The 19,850-nt window shown below is 38.6% G+C and overlaps 1 protein-coding gene across 2 annotated transcripts in view; it reads left to right on the forward strand.

The window, feature by feature from the left end:
* LOC127660265 (transcriptional enhancer factor TEF-1-like) overlaps window positions 1-19,850 on the forward strand; it is a 99,549-nt gene that overhangs the window by 55,538 nt on the left and 24,161 nt on the right. The window contains exons 4-6 of one of the 2 annotated variants that reach the window (XM_052150398.1): window positions 12,037-12,101; window positions 15,856-15,918; window positions 16,010-16,072. In XM_052150398.1, coding sequence (XP_052006358.1) covers window positions 12,037-12,101; window positions 15,856-15,918; window positions 16,010-16,072 — 191 coding nt within the window. The remainder of the gene's footprint in view (window positions 1-12,036; window positions 12,102-15,855; window positions 15,919-16,009; window positions 16,073-19,850) is intronic. The other variant, XM_052150405.1, reaches the window with a different exon arrangement.

Here is a 19,850-nt window from a genome sequence, read left to right on the forward strand (position 1 = left end):
GAGGTTTATTTTGCGATAATGACCGGCTGACTGTACATTATCCTGCTTTTTCCTCGTCTGCTTACCAAAATGAATAAAACAATGGACATAAAATATTGAATGATGTTGAAAATTGTATTATGTGAGAAAAAAAGACTATGGAGTGAAACAAGCACAGTTAGGTAGGAAATCGATTGCCTGCAACAATTGTCAGTACAGTTTTGCAGTCATTATATAAACATTTCTGACTGCAGAATGCTAAGATTGACCAGTCGGACCAAGTATTCCAGAGAGCTGTGGAATGAATGGTGGTAGAGTTCCGCTGTGTTCCCTGTCAGTCTTTATCGGTACTTTCTCTTTATGTAGATGGAAGTGATTGTCTATTAGCAACGTATGCCTGTAGATCTTGGTTACATACCAGAATCCCACTCACTGTAACAGCAGTGTACTGCATGACTGATGGAGTGGGGGATATTTTGGGCTGAATAAGAAGGCATTAGCCATTTATTTTAGGCCTGCATCACCTGTTCGTCATTTGTTGACTGCAAATGTGTCCATGACTTTTGAAGGCTGTTGTCTGTTGTTGGATGACTAGTCAACCACCACAAGTTGATTAGTGAGGTTAACTAATTTTAGGTTCAATATATTAGCTGTAATGCTATATTTAGTACTTAATACTTTCACTGCCGTTATGGAAGCACACATTCAGACAGTCTTTGGCAGTTGCGTTGTCTTGCGCTGTTTTGAGCCTCCCGCCATAACCGTTGCGTTTGTAAAATACTGTGTCAAATGTGCCTTGAAACCTCTGAATTTGTCCATTCTGTTGTGCAAGAATGCGTAATGTTAACAGCCTTTAAAAAATGTGTCTGATCGTGTCAGATGTGCCCAAAACCAGCCTAATTGTACTCTGAATTCCTTTTTTTAGGCATGAAAATGCGCATTTTTGCACATTCCTACTTCTGTGTTGTAGTCGCTTGAGGATAAACAATAATCCATTGTCATTCACCTTTCACTCAAGAGCTGCTGATATAAACTGCTGTTTTTATATTAAGGTTAAATGCTTTTAAAGATGTGTATGCTTATTGAGAATCATGAAGTATAGCCATATATATATGAAGGCTGTAAGACAAAGCCAAGAACTCCTTGACTCAAATGTGTGGATTGGAATAAAGGAAAGCCTTTGAAGATTGGATTTAATCGAGTATCTGAAAGATTAAAGACGTACACTCAGTGTACAAGCCCAATTCCAAAAAGTATGAAAAATTTGAATAAAAGCAAAAAGGAGTGATTTGTAAATTATATTCAGCCTTTGCTATATTGAAAGCACTACATTTACACATTATATGAGGTTTTTCCATGTGAATTTCATTGTTTTTTGAAAATGTACAGTAATTTCACATCAGTTGACACACTCGAAGAAAGTTGAGACAGGGGCAATTTAAGACTAATAACAATTTGATGAGTAGAAATAAGGCAATGTGAAACAGGAGATGTTAAACAGGTGAGGCAATCGTGTCATACTGCTGTATATGTGAGCCTCCAAAAACAGCCTAGATCTTCAAGGGCAAGGATCATTTGAGATTTATCAAATTGCCAACAGATGCTTCAGCAAATAATCCAGCACTTTGAGAACAATGTTCCCCAAAGACAAATTGGAAGGATTTTAGGCATTTCACCCTCTACAGTGCACAATATAGTTAAAAGATTCAAGGAATCTGGTCAAATCTTGTTGAGTAAAATGCAAGGCTAAAACCACTTCTGAATGCACATGATCTCTGATCCTTCAGACGTCACAGTTTTAAAAAACGGCATTCATCTGTAATGATATCAAGAACATTGGCTTGGAATAACTTTAATAAACCTTTGTTAGTCAACACCATTCACCGCTGCATCCACAGATGCAAGTTAAGACTTTACTATGCAAAGCAGAAGCCATACATCAACACTGTCCAGAAGCGCTGCCGAATTCTGTGGGCTCAGTCTCATCTTAGATGGAAAGTAGAACAGTGGCACTGTGTTTTTGGTCTGAAAACGTTTTTGAAAAACATAGCTGTCGTGTTATCTGGGCCAAAGAGGAGAAGAACCATCCAAGCATCATTATTAGCATCAGGTCCAAAAGCCAGTGTCTGTATGGGCCAGGGGTGTTTCAGTGCACAAGGCATGGGCAATTTGCACATCTGTGAGGGCACCATAAATGCAGACAGATCTGTAAAAAAATTTGGAGCAACATACACTGCTATCCAGCACCATCTTTTTCAGGGATGTCCTTGCATTTTCCAGCAGAACAACTTTAAATCACATACTGCCTGGATTTTAAGTGCATGACTGTGTAAGCAGAGAGTACGGGTACTACTAGATTTGCCAGCATGCAGTCCTGGTTTATTGTCATACATTATTGAAGTTTGCTATAAAACAGAAAATGAATGCCTTCTTATAAGATGGGTTTCAAATGCATCTCCAAACAGATATTGTCTGATGGATTCAAACGACTTTTCTTTTGTGTGTGATGCTCCCAGTTTTCTGTGTTTTTGAGCTGTGAAAATGCTCACAGCTCAGAAATCAGGACAAGTACTTCCATTAACCTAATGCTCCTAAAATCAGCCTGATTTTTGCCAAGCATTGACAAGCAGGCACCTTAATTAGGAAAATCTGACATAGTGTCTGCATTGATATCGCCTGGTCTAAAGTTTTTAGTTTTTGATGATGCTCATGAAGATTTATATAATAGAAATTAACTAGATTTTAGTTTTTTTCCCCCCCATGGAAAATAGATGCAAGTGTTTGTGTGTATGAGTGAGGCTTTGCTTTCTCAGTGGGTGGCAGATGGCACAGGGGACACAGAATGGCCTGACCCCAGACACATGCACACATACACTCATTAGGTCACAGTGCAAAATGTAGAAGCTTGAACTCTTAGCTTGTTAAAGCCAACTTGTGGGTGGTGGGCCAGCATTTTGACCCCCCAAAAAGGCTAGGTTTTGAGTAGTGGTCACCTCTAAGGGCATGCCTTGACATTCATCTTGTGACCTTTCCCTCTAAGCCACCCATAATAGGCAGCTGGTTGGCATTAGTCACATTTTGGAAGCAAACTTTATAACCAATCATTCTACATGGACTTTAATGGCTAAGCGATTTGTAAAAAAAAAAAATCCTTCTAATTCAGCTTCATTTAATTTAGTTTTTATTTAATTTTTAATTTCTATTCATTTTAGTTTAATCTTTTTTTTTCCTTTTAAGTTTTTCAGTATATTTAGTTTTTATTTAAGTATTTTAGAATTGCCAAAATTAATGCATTATATGAGATTATTTAAATATTTTTAACATTGTTAAATTTCACAGGTTTATCTAGTGTTACCACTAGTGTATTTTAGGCATTTTTATGTTTAATTGATATTAAAATATGGACATTTTTGTTTCATTCCAGAGTCAGGAAAATTTATTTTAGTCTAGTTTCAGTTTTAATAATTATCAAAAAAAAAAAAAAAAACTTTTTAGTTCAGAATTTATTTTCATTATTTAAATATAAACGTTAAAATGTTTTTGCGGATAATTAAATTTTTTTAGAAGTATAAATCTTTGATACAAGTATATGTATACATGGCATAAAATCAATGGGTATGCTGAGCTTTAATGGCAAGATAAATTTAAGTGTGCATTGCCAGTACTTTATTAGACACTACTGCACATACAGATACAAAACATATATATATACACTGGCGGACAAAAGTTTGGAATAATGTACAGATTTTGGTACTTTAATTAACCAAAGTGGCATTTAACTGATCACAAATAATTCTGGACATTACTGATGTAAAAAAGAGCACCATTACCAGCACCACTTGAAAAAAGTCATTTTTGATCAAATCTAGACTGGCCAGCAGCCATCACTCCAACACCTTATTCTTGAGTAATCACGCTAAATTGCTAATTTGGTACTAGAAAATCACTTGCCATTATATCAAACACAGCTGAAAGCTGTTTGGTTCATTAAATGAAGCTTAACATTGTGTTTGTGTTTATTTTTGAGTTGCAACAGTATGCGATAGACGGGCATGTCTTAAGGTCAATATTAGGTCAAAAATGGCAAAAAAGAAACCGCTTTCTCTAGAAACTCATCAGTCAATCATTGTTTTGAAAGAAATTAAGGCAATGCAGTGCTTGACATTTTTACAAGGATGTGTGTTATACTGATATATATATCAGTATAACACTGCATCACATTTAATAACCTGAATACTTTTGACACAGTCAGTAAAATAATTTGTATAGTTTCCTTATTGTATTTGAACTATCATGTTGAATTAAATGAATGTAGTTAAATTAATTACGAATGTATTTAAGGACTCATTGTTGACCTGATGAGTTGTTGTTTTTTTTTCTCAGTTCTGAAACTTGATCAAAATTTTATTTTTTTCCTGCTTCAGTGCCTCATTCTGCGCACTTGAATCCAGTTCTGTGTCACCTGCTCTACTTCCAAGGCACAAATCTTGCTGTTCTAGCAAGCAGTGTTTCTTGAATGCTGTTGTTTTTGGGAGTAAAAGGCTTCCTGCCTGCCTCCCTTTGGGCCACTCTGGCCCTTCCCCCCAGCCCACCCGAGCCAGGGACCCTTGGAGTGAATGCGTCCATATTGTTGGTGTAGTCTATTGTGATGCTAATGGAAGCCGGATACCCATAAGTCATCTATTACACGTGACAGGGAATCAGGGCCATTGTGTGTCTCTTGTACTTCACATTCAAGAAGGATTGCTGTCTCCGCTCGCCTGGAGCATATCAAACATCAGAATTCATGCATTTGTGGTAGTATGTTTTTACAACCATTGATAGGTCAATATGTTGGCTAGGCGTACTTAAATTAGGACAGAAGTTTCATTTTTGAGTGAAGTATCCCTTTAAGCACAGACAGAATTCAAGTGAGCCTTTCACGTGTGAGAAATCTCTTGATACTTTCCAACTCCACAACCATGATCCAGCATCCACTGACATCATTCTTGTCCAACCAGCCAGATGTGAGTGCGGTCAGGCCTGTGTTAAACAAATGTGCAGGAAATGAGCTTTTTAAAAAGCTCTGAGAAAAAAACTTGATGTTTTTTTTGCAATTAAAGGACATAACCAAAGACATTAAAAGGATTTAATATGCCATAACTATAAATGAGGACAATGTTTATGGCATGGGGTCTGAGCTGAGTGGCAGGATTTTGCTTTGATTAAATCATCTTTGCTATGACATGCTGGCAGGAAGGATGATGGGGCTTTATTTGCTTCACCCCCTCCATGTGGAATCAATAGCAATTTTATGCTGTCTTTTTAAATGATATAACACACTCCCGCAGTAGAGGCTCTTTGGCTCCTGTGGAGTGCTGTTTGTGAAGGGCTGAGAGGATGCTAATGGAAGGGCTGGTCATGATGGTTTCATCCCAGTTAGACCTGTGAGAAGGAGAAGGCTTCTACTTGTTGCTTCAAAAACCAGGTAATTCCAACTTAAGGTAGTCAAGCCTGTTTGTTGCTGCTCCAAGGTGGTCTATCAGCTCTGACCAGCTTGACCAAGATGTTCTAGGTTGAAACCAGATCCACCAACTGTTAGGCCAGCTGATGAACCATACAGACTAGATTGGCCCAGTTAATGACCATAAATAATTAGCACCCAAATATAAACCTCTGATTATACTAGCTTAAGGTCATCAAGCTTGTTTGTATAACATGCTAACTGGTGTCTTGCTGGCCTAAAGTGTTCTACCAGCTCTAACCAGCTTGACCAAGGTAGGTTACCAGGTCGAAACCAACCGTGTAGTACAGATTGAACCAGCTAATGACCACAAACGACCAGCTTGGACCACCTATAAACCATCTTAAATCTTACGATTGTTTAAACTGAGGGGCCTGGGTAGCTCAGTGAGTATTGACTCTGACTACCACCCCTGGAGTTGCGAGTTCGAATCCAGGGCATGCTGGGTGACTCCAGCCAGGTCTCCAAAACAGCTAAATAGGCCAGGTTGCTAGCGAGGGTAGAGTCACATGGGGTAACCTCCTCGTGGTTGAGATTAGGGGTTCTTGCTCTCAATGGGGCGCTTGGGAAGTTGTGTATGGATCACAGAGATTGGCATGAGTCTCCACATGCTGGGAGCCATGTGATAAGATGCATGGATTGACTGTCTCAGAAGCGGAGGAAACTGAGACTTGTCCTCCACCACCCGGATTGAGGTGAGTTACCGCGACACCATGAGGACCTACTAAGTAGTGGGAATTGGACATTCCAAATTGGGAGACAAGGGGATAAAATAAATATAAAAAGATGGTTTAAACTGGATTTTCTTGCAAGATTCCAGCACAAAGTACAAGTTTGTTATTGGGAACACCTTGTACACCTACTTGTTCATGCGATTATCTAATCAGCCAATCATGTAGCAGCAGTGCAGCGCATAAACTCATTCTGACATGTGTCAGGTGCTTCAGTTAATGTTCAACCATCAGAATGGGGAAAAAATAAATATCTTGGTGATTTCGACCATGGCATCATTGTTGGTGCAAGACAGGCTGGTTTCAGTATGTGCAATTTTAGTGAGCAGAACAGCATCTCAGAATGCATAATATGTCAAACATTGAGGGGGATGAACTACAACAGCAGAAGACCACGTCGGGCACTTTATGAGGACCATAGATTTCCTAATAAAATGCTCAGGGCATGTAGATTTAAGTTTAAAATGATGTATCATTGTGGACTGAGAAAGGATGTTGAGTCTAGACACATTAATAATGATTACTAATTTGAAACTTAAATTATAAAGCTCTTTTCGTCCATGGCTGCTTGGTTGTTTTGGCAACTCAGAGAAATAGCCATAAAACACTAAGGAGATGCTTGCTGTGCAGAGCAGATTAAAAGCAGCCCAGTTGAGGTAATGAAACCTTGCCCAAATGAAAGTAGTGTGATGCAGTATTGTGAAGGGCGAGTGAATGTGTGGCAAAGTGGACTGCAGCAGGGGGTCGTGGGGGTGTCTGGAGAGTAGTGGCAGATGCAGCAGCTGTGTAAACTTCATCAGATCAAGGAGAGAATGCAGGAACCACGGGATGGACGGATCTAATAAAAGGGTGAGCTTTTGTATTAAGAATGTTAATTGTCCTCCAGCTTAGCCAACGTCCAACTAGAGTGACATCTCCGCTCTAGATCACACAGTTATCAATGCTGCACCCTTTTCGGAGAAAGCCTTCAATGGCAAGTGTCTGCCCATGCATATCTGTGAAGTCTGAGCAGGTTAAGATGAGTTGGTATCTAAATTGGTGAGGGAATGCTGACAGATCTCAGTAGGGAGTAGGGAGGGAGTGTGCGCTTCTTTCCTCTCAGGGAGTTGGTGCTGAGGGCAGAGGTGCATTCCTAATTGAATGAAGAGTCAGCTGGGGTACAGTCCTAGAAAGAGGGGTGCCTGCAGGCCCCATTGAGTGGTTTCTGCTCTTTTGGGAGCTATTGATATGGACTCTGATGTCTTTGAGACTAGTGGAAGCCTTTTCTTATTCGAGAGGAGGAATACTTATTTTTTTTCTGCCTGGTGTCCAGTGCTCTGATTTTGGCAGAGTGAGGGTCCATTAATACCAAATCCTTTCCCTGCTGTTTTGACTGACAACTGAAGAAACCCTTTAGAGTAGGGCTGGGCGATATGGCCTAAAAATAAAATCTCTGATTTTATTTTTTTTAATTCGATTTACGATTTTTTCCCGATTTTCCCATCTACTTATTAAGGAAATCAATACGACAAACGGCAGACAACTTAAAGCAAATTTTGCTTTTATTTAATCAAAAGCAAGACAAATGTAACCCCCATTTCTGGGATGAAGTTTCTTGGGAACAAACCTCCCACTCTCACCGGTAGCCATGTTGTCGCTTGCTGTATGCTGTTGCCGTTTCGTGTGTGCTATGATGTTGTTGTTGTCGCTTGCCATACTGCTATGTGAAACTAACGCTACGGATGCTCCGGGGAGCCAAAAATGCGCCATTACACAAAAACTCGATTTACTTATTTTTTAAATCGCCCGCAACAAAAAATTCGAATTAATTCATTGAATCGATTTTTCGCCCAGGCCTACTTTAGAGATTTCACATCCTCTCCGATCCTACCCTCTGCTTTGCCTTCATCCTCACTTTTACCACACTGCTGAATAACCAGCTGACTGGCCTGTCCATACCAAGAGCGAATATGCGCTGTGAATATTCACCAAGAAAATTGTTTTACAAAGCGCTTAGCCATTGAAGTTCATGTAGAATGACTGGTAAGCATGTTTACAGCTGGCCGTTTTGAGCTTTGATCTAGGAATCAGGCCTCTGCACGAATGCCCTTATTGTCATGTTATGTGTACAGTGTGAATTATTGAAAGTGGCGAAGCCCTGGCTTCATATGGGAGAGATTACAGTGTTGGCATGCTGAGGTGGGCTGGAACTGAAAATCCCCAGATGCTATTTATTTGTCCTGCGGGTCACATGGTCTCCCTTTGTTGTTGTAGCCTTAACAAAATGCCCTATGTGAAGAAAAAGAGCTGCTCCTTCATTCAGGCCACACATGCATCATGTTGGAATCACACCCTCATATTTTGGTCCTCTGGTCCTTTTTTGCAGAGAGTCTTCATAGAAAGAGTGCCTCTTTTTTTATATAGAGACAACAGTTTTATTGGGATGGCTAAGTGTTTGGATGATTTGTGAGTTTATGTAGCTCAGTTTGTAGAAGATGGTTTAAGGTCATTGGGGTCAAATTTCAGGGATTGCACATACTGATAAAATATATAGCTTTAAATAGCTTGGGATTATTTATTTTTTAGCCTCTTTTCACACTTTCATTTGACTCAACTGAATGAAAATATGTGAATTTTGCTGACAGTGAGACGGGAAAAGGACGGATTGAATGTGGGCGAGAAGAGGTGAGTGAGAACAAGATTCCCTAAAACACGACAGGTGTGTGTAATAGCAGAAGCTTAAAAGAGTTTGTCCAGCCCACCTGAACACAGCGTGCCCCCCACCTCTACCCCCAGTGCACAGCAGGTGGACGCCACGGCTTTGCCATCTCAGTGTGTGCCCATTTCACAAACAGCAGACCTCAGCCACAGCCAGTCGCCCCACATCCACTCCAGTCCACACCTTTTAACACATTTGCTGCCATTCCTCCTCAAAGCTACCTTTAAAAAAAAAAAAAAGAGATGAAAATTCTGTAATTATTTACTCACCATAATGTTGCTCCAAACCCATATGCCAGTCATTGACTTTCGAGATTTAGGTGTGAATAACAACATACATTTCTGTCAGTTCCTCACACAAAGTGGATGTGGACTTTCAATATTGTGCAAGAGTCATATTGAATACTTTTTACTGTGGTTTTTATGATTTGTTTTGTTGTCCTTTTTAGAGCTTGATATCCCCGAGTCTCTATTCACTTTCATTAAAGTATTATGGCTAAAAAAATGTCCTTCCCTTTTCAATGGGAAAAGTCATAGAGGTTTGAATCCACACTGTAAAAAAAAAAATTGTTGTTTTTAAAAAAAACAAAAAACTGGCAGCTGTGGTTGCCAGAATAATTGTGTAAATAAATACAGTAATAATGTAAACAACTTTACAGATCAACCTGTAAATTTTACAATTTAAAACTGTTGTAATTTAAATGACCACGATGGCACTGTAAAAATTTACAGTATAACAAAACATCCTAAACTTGATATTAATCTTCTGAAACTGTAAAAATCAGTTTTTTTACTTTCTAAGGTATTGTTAATCACCAGAAGGGCACATGATGACCACCAATAGTGGCTCTTCAAGGAGCAATGACCAATAAACATGTAGAGACAGAGATTTTCTATCCTTTTCCCCTCAATTTGGAATGCCCAATTCTCCATTTTTTTGAAGTCCTCGTGGTCATGTTGTGATTCACCTCAATACGGGTGGCGGAGGACGAATCCCAGCTGCCTCCGTGTCTGAGCACATCACGTGGCTTGAGAGTGTTTCCACGGAGACATAGTGTATGTGGCATCCACAATCATCTCACCACGCACCCCACCACATTATTGCAATCAAGAGGTTACCCCATGTGACTCTACCCTCCCTAGTAACCAGGACAATTTGGTTGCTTAGGAGACCCAGCTGGAGTCACACAGCACAACCTGGAATTTGAACTAGTGAACTATCGAACTCCAGGGGTGGTAGCCAGCGTCTTTACCACTGAGCTACACAGGAAGAAACATATTCTCATAAAATATAATGAAATATGATTGATCATGCGGGGAATTGAGGGAACGCCTGATTATTGTTTTTACTGTAATTTTAACAATAATTTACTGTAAAAAGTAAATGTACTCTCTTGTTAATCATAATGTAAATTGTATCATTATTATACAGGAAAATCATGTTTTTTACATCTAATTTCAGTTCCTGGTGCCATTTCCTCATCATTTCCTGTCTGCTGTTCATTCTAAATATCAAATACATGCCAAAATAAAATAAAAAACTTGTTTTTTAATTTATTATTTTTGAAGAAAAGTTTGCCCTTGCAAAACTCACTACGATGCTAGGGTGTTGTGGGTGGTTGCTATGGCATTGCTCTGCAGTTGCTAGGGTATTCTGGGTGGTTTCTAAGGCATTTCAAGGTGGTTACTAGGGTGATCTTGGTGGTTGGTAGGTGGTTACATTTTGGCTTAAGTCAAAAGAGCCTAGACATGATATTGTGGTCACTAAATATGGCAAAGGTTCTTCCTTCAGTGTAAGTCTATGGGATTTTTTTTTTTACCAGTTGTGTCATCTGTCAGGCAACAATTCTAGGTACATTTGCTTAGAAACGTAATAGCATACTTGCCTGTATTTGTTGTCTCAAGGCTCTATGTCTTCTTGTTGTAACCCATAAAAATGACCTTTGTTGGTGTAACCTAATTTGATGATGTGATAAATAAACATAACATTGAAATATCTGGCAATAATCTGGCATACCGGGCATTTTCCCGGTGGGACGACACACTTTTAATCCGATCAGGGGCGGAATGTCCATCGAGAGAACCAAGCGGGCCGGTGGTTCGGTCCCGAAACGTGCCGAACGTGCCGCGATAAGCAACAATGAGCCGCCGCATTATGCAGAACGGACCACAAAACGGTGCCGCGATATGCACTATTTGTCATGTAAAATTCCGGACGATTTCTCTTCCCAGTCCAGCCCTGGTTACGCACAAAAGTTTAGCCTAAGGGATTTACAGTTGGACACATATGAGGAATATATGAGCAATAGTATGAGCTGTAGTAATTGGGAGGCTTGCTTCTTCCATTTGCTCGTTCTTTTACTTTATGCAAATAATATTTTGATGGAAACGGTTTAATGTTGTTCCAGAGTAAATTGAGGTACACGTTGTAAATTGTAGCGACATAAATTTAGCGGCTGCCTGTTTAAAAAGCTACTTTTATTCCATTGGCCTGGATAAAAAAGAGAGATAGCTCTATGGCAACCGTTGGCTACAGCTGGACACATAATTAGAGTGGCTCCTTACCTATAATTTGCGTAATAGTTTAGGGGTGGCGGTATGTTATTACCATATGAAAAGGCTAAGCATGGGTCATTGTGCCTTGCATCAGTAATTAGAGCAGTGCCGAGGGCACAAGAATGTGTAAAGCTGCCATTAATTGGAGATCACTACAAAACCATGCTTTAATTATTATTTAGTGAGAACAGTAGTGTGTTAAATGAATATGTTTCCTCTCTGCTGTTACATGCTGTAACTGTATGAATGTCTGGATCGGTTTCTTTTCCTAGTGTGAGACTTTGAAGAAATTGGGATTAAATTAGATTAAATTGAAACGCTGTAGAGCTGTTGGGCTATTTTCATGGTAATCGCATGCACGGGCATGTTTTCATTTAAATTAGGCGTGTTTGTTAAAGACTGCTACATGTTGCTTACATGGTGGGAACAATTGAGACTGTTGCCTCAATTTTAGCTTATGCATATCAACTGGAGGCCATGTATTTCCTGTTTGATTAGGGTAATTGATTCAAATAAATTGCATTATTGACAAGACAATTAACATATCTTGTCTTATGTGGTTTTTCATAGGTCGAAATGAGCTGATAGCCAGATATATTAAACTCAGAACTGGGAAGACGAGGACAAGGAAGCAGGTAAGAGAATCTGTGTGATGTTGCATGCATGCCACTAAACAGGGCAGGCCACTGCTGTTGAATGCGCCTGCTGTCCGAGCTTTTGCAGACAGAAAACTTGCATCTCACACGTAGACAAAGAGCAGAAATAAAGAGATACTCACACTTAGGGGTGGCCGATTTGAGCAAACATTTATTTTGTTAATATTCTTTGCAGTCTTGTCGATTTACACATTTTAAAAAGGGATTCAAACACTATAGAAAATGGTCCGCAATGAAAGGTGCCTTTTTGATCAGTCATGTAAATAATATTTATTTTTTTAACGAAATACTGTTATTCCCCCTCACTCTTAGCAGTATATCGCCCATCCCTACTTTGACACGTAGAAATATAGGTTGTACACACACGCACGCATACAAACACATATTGCTGCTCATAGAGCTTTGCAGCATGTTAAGGCTGGGTGCAAGAACGCTAATGCAATTTTTGGAGTGATGTACCCGTAACATTGGGCTTTGACTTTAGATATATTATTCAGCTGCTTGGGAGCATGGTGCTAAACTACAGCTATGGCCAAGAAACACTTTATCACATATTAGCAAACATATTGCCAAACATATTGCCTATCTCTAGCACTATTTTAAGGTGTATTACATGCTGAGATCTGATCTAGCAAAACACAAAACAGACAAACTGACCTGCTTTTACATGCATGCCAGATGATTCATTATGAAATGTTTAAATTCATGTAACTTGTTTTTCCATTTAACTCTAATGTAATTTGTTATGGTGATCTTTATGTGTTGGTGTATGTCTCAAAGTTATTATCAGCTAGATTTACAACAGTGGAGAGGGAACATGATAATTTGTCATTTTTGTAATATTAGTTAAAGGAATATTTCTGGTTACATACAACTTAAACTCTATTAGCAACATCTGTGGTATGACGCCGATTAACATAAACAGTAATTCTGACTTATCCCTTAGTATGTGAAAACAAGCAAGAAGCGTGTTTACAGTAATGCACTCAACAATGGAAGTCAAAGGGGCAAGAGAACAGCAACCGAATAAACAAAAAATATACAATTTTACACAGGTTTTAAAGCATAACCCTAACTTTTCAACATCACACATTTTTATTGGGAAAAGTTATCTAATATTGACAAATTCAAATAAAAAAAGATGTAATAATTCATGGGAGTGCTTAACAAAAATACAAGCTTCACATTTCTGCTTTAAAACCCTCCAAACTGCTTTGCCCCATTGACTTCCATTGTGTGTGTATTACTGTGAATAAGGGCTGGGCGATGTATCGAATATTCACGAGGATTTTTCGGACTAAATAAAATTAAGCAATATTGTGAATATTGTGAATTGGTTTAAGATTAATTAACTTTCATAAATAGAGCATCAGTAAAATAAATGGTATGTTTGCGCTTCAGAATGATCAGTTGATGCACTGTCCTGTGCATGCCAGGGGGGTAATGGGATTGTGTTTTTAGCACTTTTATAGCAGTTCACATGCATTGTGAAAGAAAAATGCTGCATGTTCAAGAATTCACACAATTCCAAACATTACTAACCACTACAAGTTATTATACAAATCTACAAATGCGGCTCAGTGGCCTATAACAGAAAAGGAGCAGATGCGTAACATAGTTTACTGTAAAATACACACTGCAATTTCAGTATCAAAATAAAAGCTATAGGTGAAATAAATAGAACAGAGATATATTTTATTTAAAACAAAAGTTATCCTCAAAATAATAATGATAATTCAGTATTATATTATAATAATAAACTTGACTAGGTCCCACAGTTATTAAAGTATTATGCAATATTAGTGTAGTTTTTGTCCACTTTGATCATTCACAAAAAAATGTTTTAGTTAAAAAGGCAAATTATGCTTCTTTTTATGCTTTTATGCAAATTATGCTTTTTGTTTTTTTAATATAAACATAAAAGTGCAGTGGATATCAATGAAAATGATTAAATCTCATTATCCCTTGTGTTAATTTTGTGAAAATCTGTGAGAAACATGCCTTTATTTTTAGATTTTTATTTAATGCCTTTTAAACATTGATTCTACATGGATACAGCTGATGTTTGGACAGAATGATGGTTCCTCAGATTTATATATACAAACACATTTTTTGAGCCATTTCAGAGCAAATACATAATTATTAAAATATATATTGAATATCGTTTAGAGGCTGAAAAATATCAAGATATAATTTTTGTAAATGTGATTTTTGTTTTGTTTTATTTGTTAGAGTCAAATAATTTTCTAAAAGATGCCACAGAAGCTGATGATAGAGCTTAAGCTGTTTTAACCCAGAATAAACACCAAAACATATGCAGACAATAGTAGAAAACATGCAAATGGCAAAATGTTTATGTTGAAACTCACTGCAAAGAGAAAAGTCCAGAAATCGACCCACATGTTGCAACATCACAACAATTCCATTCTAATTTAATTTGGCCAAGCCTAAACCATTAAAGTGATTGTTGTAATTAATTTGGAAAGGTCAAAGGACCACTTGTGGTGCTGAGAAATGTTTAAATGTGACTTTGCCAGGATGGAGAGTTGAGAGCGGAAGGCCTCCGGAGACCACCGACCTCACTAACACGCCACGTTCAGTGTGAGGTCCGCTCAACAGCCACTTATGTATGATTGGCCTGATTAAGATGAGGAACGCTCTCCGTGTAACCCCTCGCAGCAGAGCCTCATTACAACATCACACAACCTCCCACTATTAATACACCATTAGTAGATAATTCACAATCACAACTATGACTTGTTGGAATATGCAGCGGGGTGGTTAAAAAGCTCAGAGGCCTGTGCGGCCGCTCTCGCTCTCCTCCCCAAAGAATTCTAGACGTAGCCATTCTCATTCAGCACACAGAAAATCACATCTGTGCTCTCTCTTAATGTACTTAAGAAGCCTGCATCCTCCTTAATCAGCTCACTTAAGTGAGGAGGTGAGCAGACGCTGGGTGGCTGTCGGCTCGCTGTGCGGCTTGGACATGCTTTCCTTTTAATGGAGCCGGATGAAAAGCGCACTAAACCCCCCTTCAAATGTTCTGTTTGTTAAAGGAATAGTTCACCCAGAAATGACAATTCTGTCATTATTTACTCACCCTCATTGTATGACTTCCATTCTTCTGTGAATTTTTGAGGGATATTCTGGCCACTCTTTTCCAAATAATGAAAGTGAATGAGTAATGAAGCTGTCAAGCTTCAAAATGTAAAAAAAAAGCCTCATTAAAGAATGAGAAAAGTGGCCCATACATCTAATGTGCTTTATTCCAAGTCTTCTAAAGCCGTATGATAGCAACAAAAATGTAAGTTATTCACTGAAAACATTTGTGACATTTTGGCGCACTCGTGAGAGAAGTAGTGATGACCGATTTATAAATGAATCGTTCTATAAACTACTTACATTTTTGTCTGTTCCTAACACAAAGCCATCATAGGGCTTCAGAAGACTTTGAATATAGCGCATAAGTCACATGGACCACTTTTAAGTTTGAAAGCCTCAGTCCCCATTCCTTGTAATTGCATTGAAAAGAGCAACAAGTACATCTGTTAAAATGTTTTCCTTTTGTGTTACATGGAAGTCATATGGTCGGTTTGGAACAACATGAGTGTGAGTAAATGATGGCCGATTTATTTATTTTTTTGGTTGAACTAATCCTTTAAAAATGTATATAATTCTTCATTGTTTTCTTTTCTTTTTGCCTTTCTTGTTTTTTTTTTTTTTTTTAATGGAGGTGTCTAGTCACATACAGGTCTTAGCAAGAAAGAAAGTTCGAGAAATCCAAGCTGCCATCAAGGTACGTCTGGCTCTGCCCAGTTGCAGGGGGGCTTTTTATCGCCATGGTTACAGGCTGTTCCTTTGTTTTCCTCCCCTCCCCTACCCCGCAGGTATCTAGTCACATTCAGGTTCTTGCCAGAAGGAAATCTCGTGAGTTTCATTCCAAGCTAAAGGTATGCGCTTTTCTGCTTTTGGGCTTGTGGTTGCCATGCGTGTCACTTCCTGTTTCCTGGTGTATGCCTTGTTGCTCTAATTCCTGTAACCCAGATCCCTTGCATGTGACCGCCTGTTTAGCATACATAATTCAACACTTCTACCCCCTGATCTAGTCCCCCGATGAACATCCTCCCTTCAGTGTCTCTTCAACGGTCACTCATCAGTAGACGTCTGTTTTAATGACTGTCTTCCCCCCCGTGTCTCATTGACCACTAAGTGCATGTGCTGTGAGGCTAACACTATAGATCCTACTGCGACTGCAGGTTTAAATATAGCAGGAGTGGAGTAACTGTTGGCACACACACCAAAGCTAAAAAGAAGCATATGCTTTAGAAATTAATATGGATGAGAAATTCAATAGCCTCTGGAAAGCAAAGGCAACTATTACACGTCTGTTCCATAATGCGGTGAAATTTTTCTGCTCACCGACTTGGAGGTTTTATAAATCCCGTAAATTTCCATCCCTCTAATTTTGGGGACTGTGAGTATTTTTTTTATTTTTATAGAAAAGTTCACAATCAAAACTACATCTACAGCCCGTACCTGTTGTGGCATATGGAAATGTTCTATAAAAAATGTCATTAGAAATCAAATTATATTACACTACCAGTCAAAAGTCACACTGAATGTATGTTTCTCATAATCTTAAAAACCATTTGATCTAAAGGCGTATGCTAAATGCTTGAAATAACTTTTGTAGAGAAATATAAATTGTTCCTATATATGAGTTGCTTTACAAACACTATTGTTTTTAATTGTTTAGTTTGGCGTAATAGTGACGAAAAGCATCTCATGGAGCACCTCATGAAGTTGGTTGGGACCTTTGAAGAATTCAATACAGTTTAAGATGGTTTTAATTTATTTAACATAATTCCCATACTTCACTTTGTGCTATTTCATAGTTTTGATGACTTTACTATTATTCTACAATGTGGAAAATAGTAATAAGGTTAATTAATAATAAGTATACTGTCTAAAATTTTGACCGGTGGTGTATACTGTCCATTTCAAAAGGATAGTTCACCCAAAAATGAAAATTCAGTCATTGTTTACTCGACCCTGTGTTGTTATAACCCTATCACGAACGTGCACAGGAGATTAACGGTCAGTGAAAATTTTCACGAAATAATTCTGAATTATACTTTTGCATTCTTTTGAAGTTTGAAGAGGTGGTCACCATAACTGCCACTGTATGACATCACAGAGCACACAATTGTTTCACAGTTGTTTCCCTTTGTGTTAAGAAAAAGAATGAAAGCCAAATAGTGTTATAACAACACAGGGATGAGTAAACAATGATTGAATTTTCATATTTGGATCAACTAATCTTGTATTTTAAAAATTAGCACTTATTACATATTAAGAATGATCCCATAGCTTATATTATGAAACTGAAACTTCTCACAGATTATTTAATGTGCAATTGAAATCTGTGTGTTTTAATGACCAGTTCCAGTATTTTTTACGTGAAATGTTAAAGGCATAGTTTATCCAGAAATTACAAAAATCATCACTTACTCACCTTCATTATGTTCTAAACCTGTATGACTTTCTTCCATGGAACACAGAAGGAGATTTTAGGTCCAGTCACCGTTCACTTTCATTGCATCTTTTTTCTCTCCCGTACAATGACAGAGAATGGTGACTGAGGCTAACATTCTGCCAAACATCTCCTTTTGTATTTCATGGCAGGAAGAAAGTCATTTGGGTTTGCAACAACATAAGGGTGAGTAAATAATAACAAAATGTTTATTTTAGGGTGAACTGTCCCTTTAAGTTTGCCGCATTGAAGAATTACCATTAATTATTAATTTAAAGGGATTTGTAACATTCCTGATTTGTTTCAGAAAACAAAAAACCTCTAAAGCATTTTGCACTTTGCTGGTCTTTGCTGGCGAATGCATTTGTCTCTGTTGTGTTTGCATGTGTGTGTGGAGTGTGTTCTTATGCTGGCAGTACGCTTCAGCTGGTGAAGAGCGGCTGAGAGCTGCAGGTCAGAGTTCGGCAGGGTTCTGGTCACTGCATAAAACAACATGACTTTTGGAAGGGCACCAATCTAGAGTTGAGCGTACGCTGCTTTGCCTTTCTCTCTTCTGGAGTTTAATGAGGTCATCTGTTCTCCCCAAACTCCCTGCGCAAGAAATCTGGACCAAAGAGGCCCATTAGAGGTGTCGCAAAGGCAAAGATGCTTTTTGTGTTGTTCACTTCAGTCCTCACTCCTTCTCTTGGCTCTTTTTTCCCCAATAACCCACTGGCCGTCAAACGCTTCCATCATGCTGCATTAATGAAACTACTGAAATCACCCACCCCCCACCATTTCCAAATGTCCCTCCTGTGTGATTCAGCCATATAAACAGCTAAATGTGCTGCATATAATCACCGTACATCAAATACATCTCATCCACAAAGGCTGTGGCTTACATTAAAAGGGGGGCTTTTGTGTATGGGATAATCTGATAATAAATTGACCTGTCATTTAAGACACATCTGCAAGGGTTGTGTCCTAATGTCTGTGTTTTTACAGAAAAGACATTTAGGTTAGACTGACTTCTCTTTCTCCTTCTGTTTCTTTCTCTTTGTAAGGTGATGACTAACTCCTTTTGACCAACACACTTTACCACAGTTTCCAGTTTACTCAGATAGATTAATGAATCCCCCCATTTGTGTGTGTGTAAGTGTGTGTGCCTAGTTGAGCGTTTTGTGTGCATTTCTGTTATGAATGGCTGGTCTTTCAGGGACACTGGCGGCTGCCTGAGTAAAGACAGCCAGCTTTTGTATGGGTCTCTGTCTGCTCTCATCTAAAGCAAATTAGAAATCAGGAGCAGGGAAGAATTTGAGCTCCCTCCTGCCATTTGCAGCGTAGCATTAAAGTAAACCTGCCCAGTGTGCTCTTATCTGAGACATGTTGACTGAAATGACAGTCAATATGGTGCCACTCTTTGAGCTAGTCTGTAATGAAAACCTAGCCACAGTGATCTCAAACTGCCATATTATCAGCTATACATTTCTGTAAAGATACTTATTGCAGTTCATCTGTCCGCTCAGCGCTCACATTGAGTTAATCTTGATTTTACTATTACTGTTTGCAGTGTGACTTTGTAGGACGTAGCATATATTCTTTTTTAGAAACATGCATCATTTCAAAATGTTATCAAATTTGTAAATAGTAATCCTTATGTAGGCTTTGCCAGCATTGTTATCCAACATTTCATTCATTGTATTAAATCCCTTTTGAAAAGACCCGTGAAAACCAGCATGAATTTCAATGCTTTTTTGCTGGTTAATGCTTAACTAGTGTAACCAGCAAGACTTTCCTGGTAAACTTGCTTCACCAGAGAGACCACACTGGTTAAAGTTTTGTTTGTGAACAGCATGACTATGCTTGTCCAGCCTGCTTTATGCAGGTTATGTGCTGGTTTTTAGCTTCTTAACTAGCTTAACCAGGAAGAGGTTCTTGGTCAACCAGCTTTACGAGAAATACCATACGGGTGAATGTTCTGGGTAAACAGTAATGCTATGCTGGTCCAGGTTGGTTTATGCAGGTTTATGCAGGTTAGTAATGCTTTGGTGCCTCCTAACTAGCTTAACCAGCAAGACGTTCTTGGTAAACCAGCTATGTCAGAAAGTTAGCTTGTCCAAGTTTTGTGGGTAAAGATTATTGCTATGCTAGTCCAGCCTCATTAATGCAAGTTAGGGCAGATTTGGTACTTCTTAACTAGCCTAACCAAGAAGATA

This window comes from Xyrauchen texanus, chromosome 2 (genome assembly GCF_025860055.1).
Source record: "Xyrauchen texanus isolate HMW12.3.18 chromosome 2, RBS_HiC_50CHRs, whole genome shotgun sequence".
Taxonomy (NCBI): Eukaryota; Metazoa; Chordata; class Actinopteri; order Cypriniformes; family Catostomidae; genus Xyrauchen; species Xyrauchen texanus.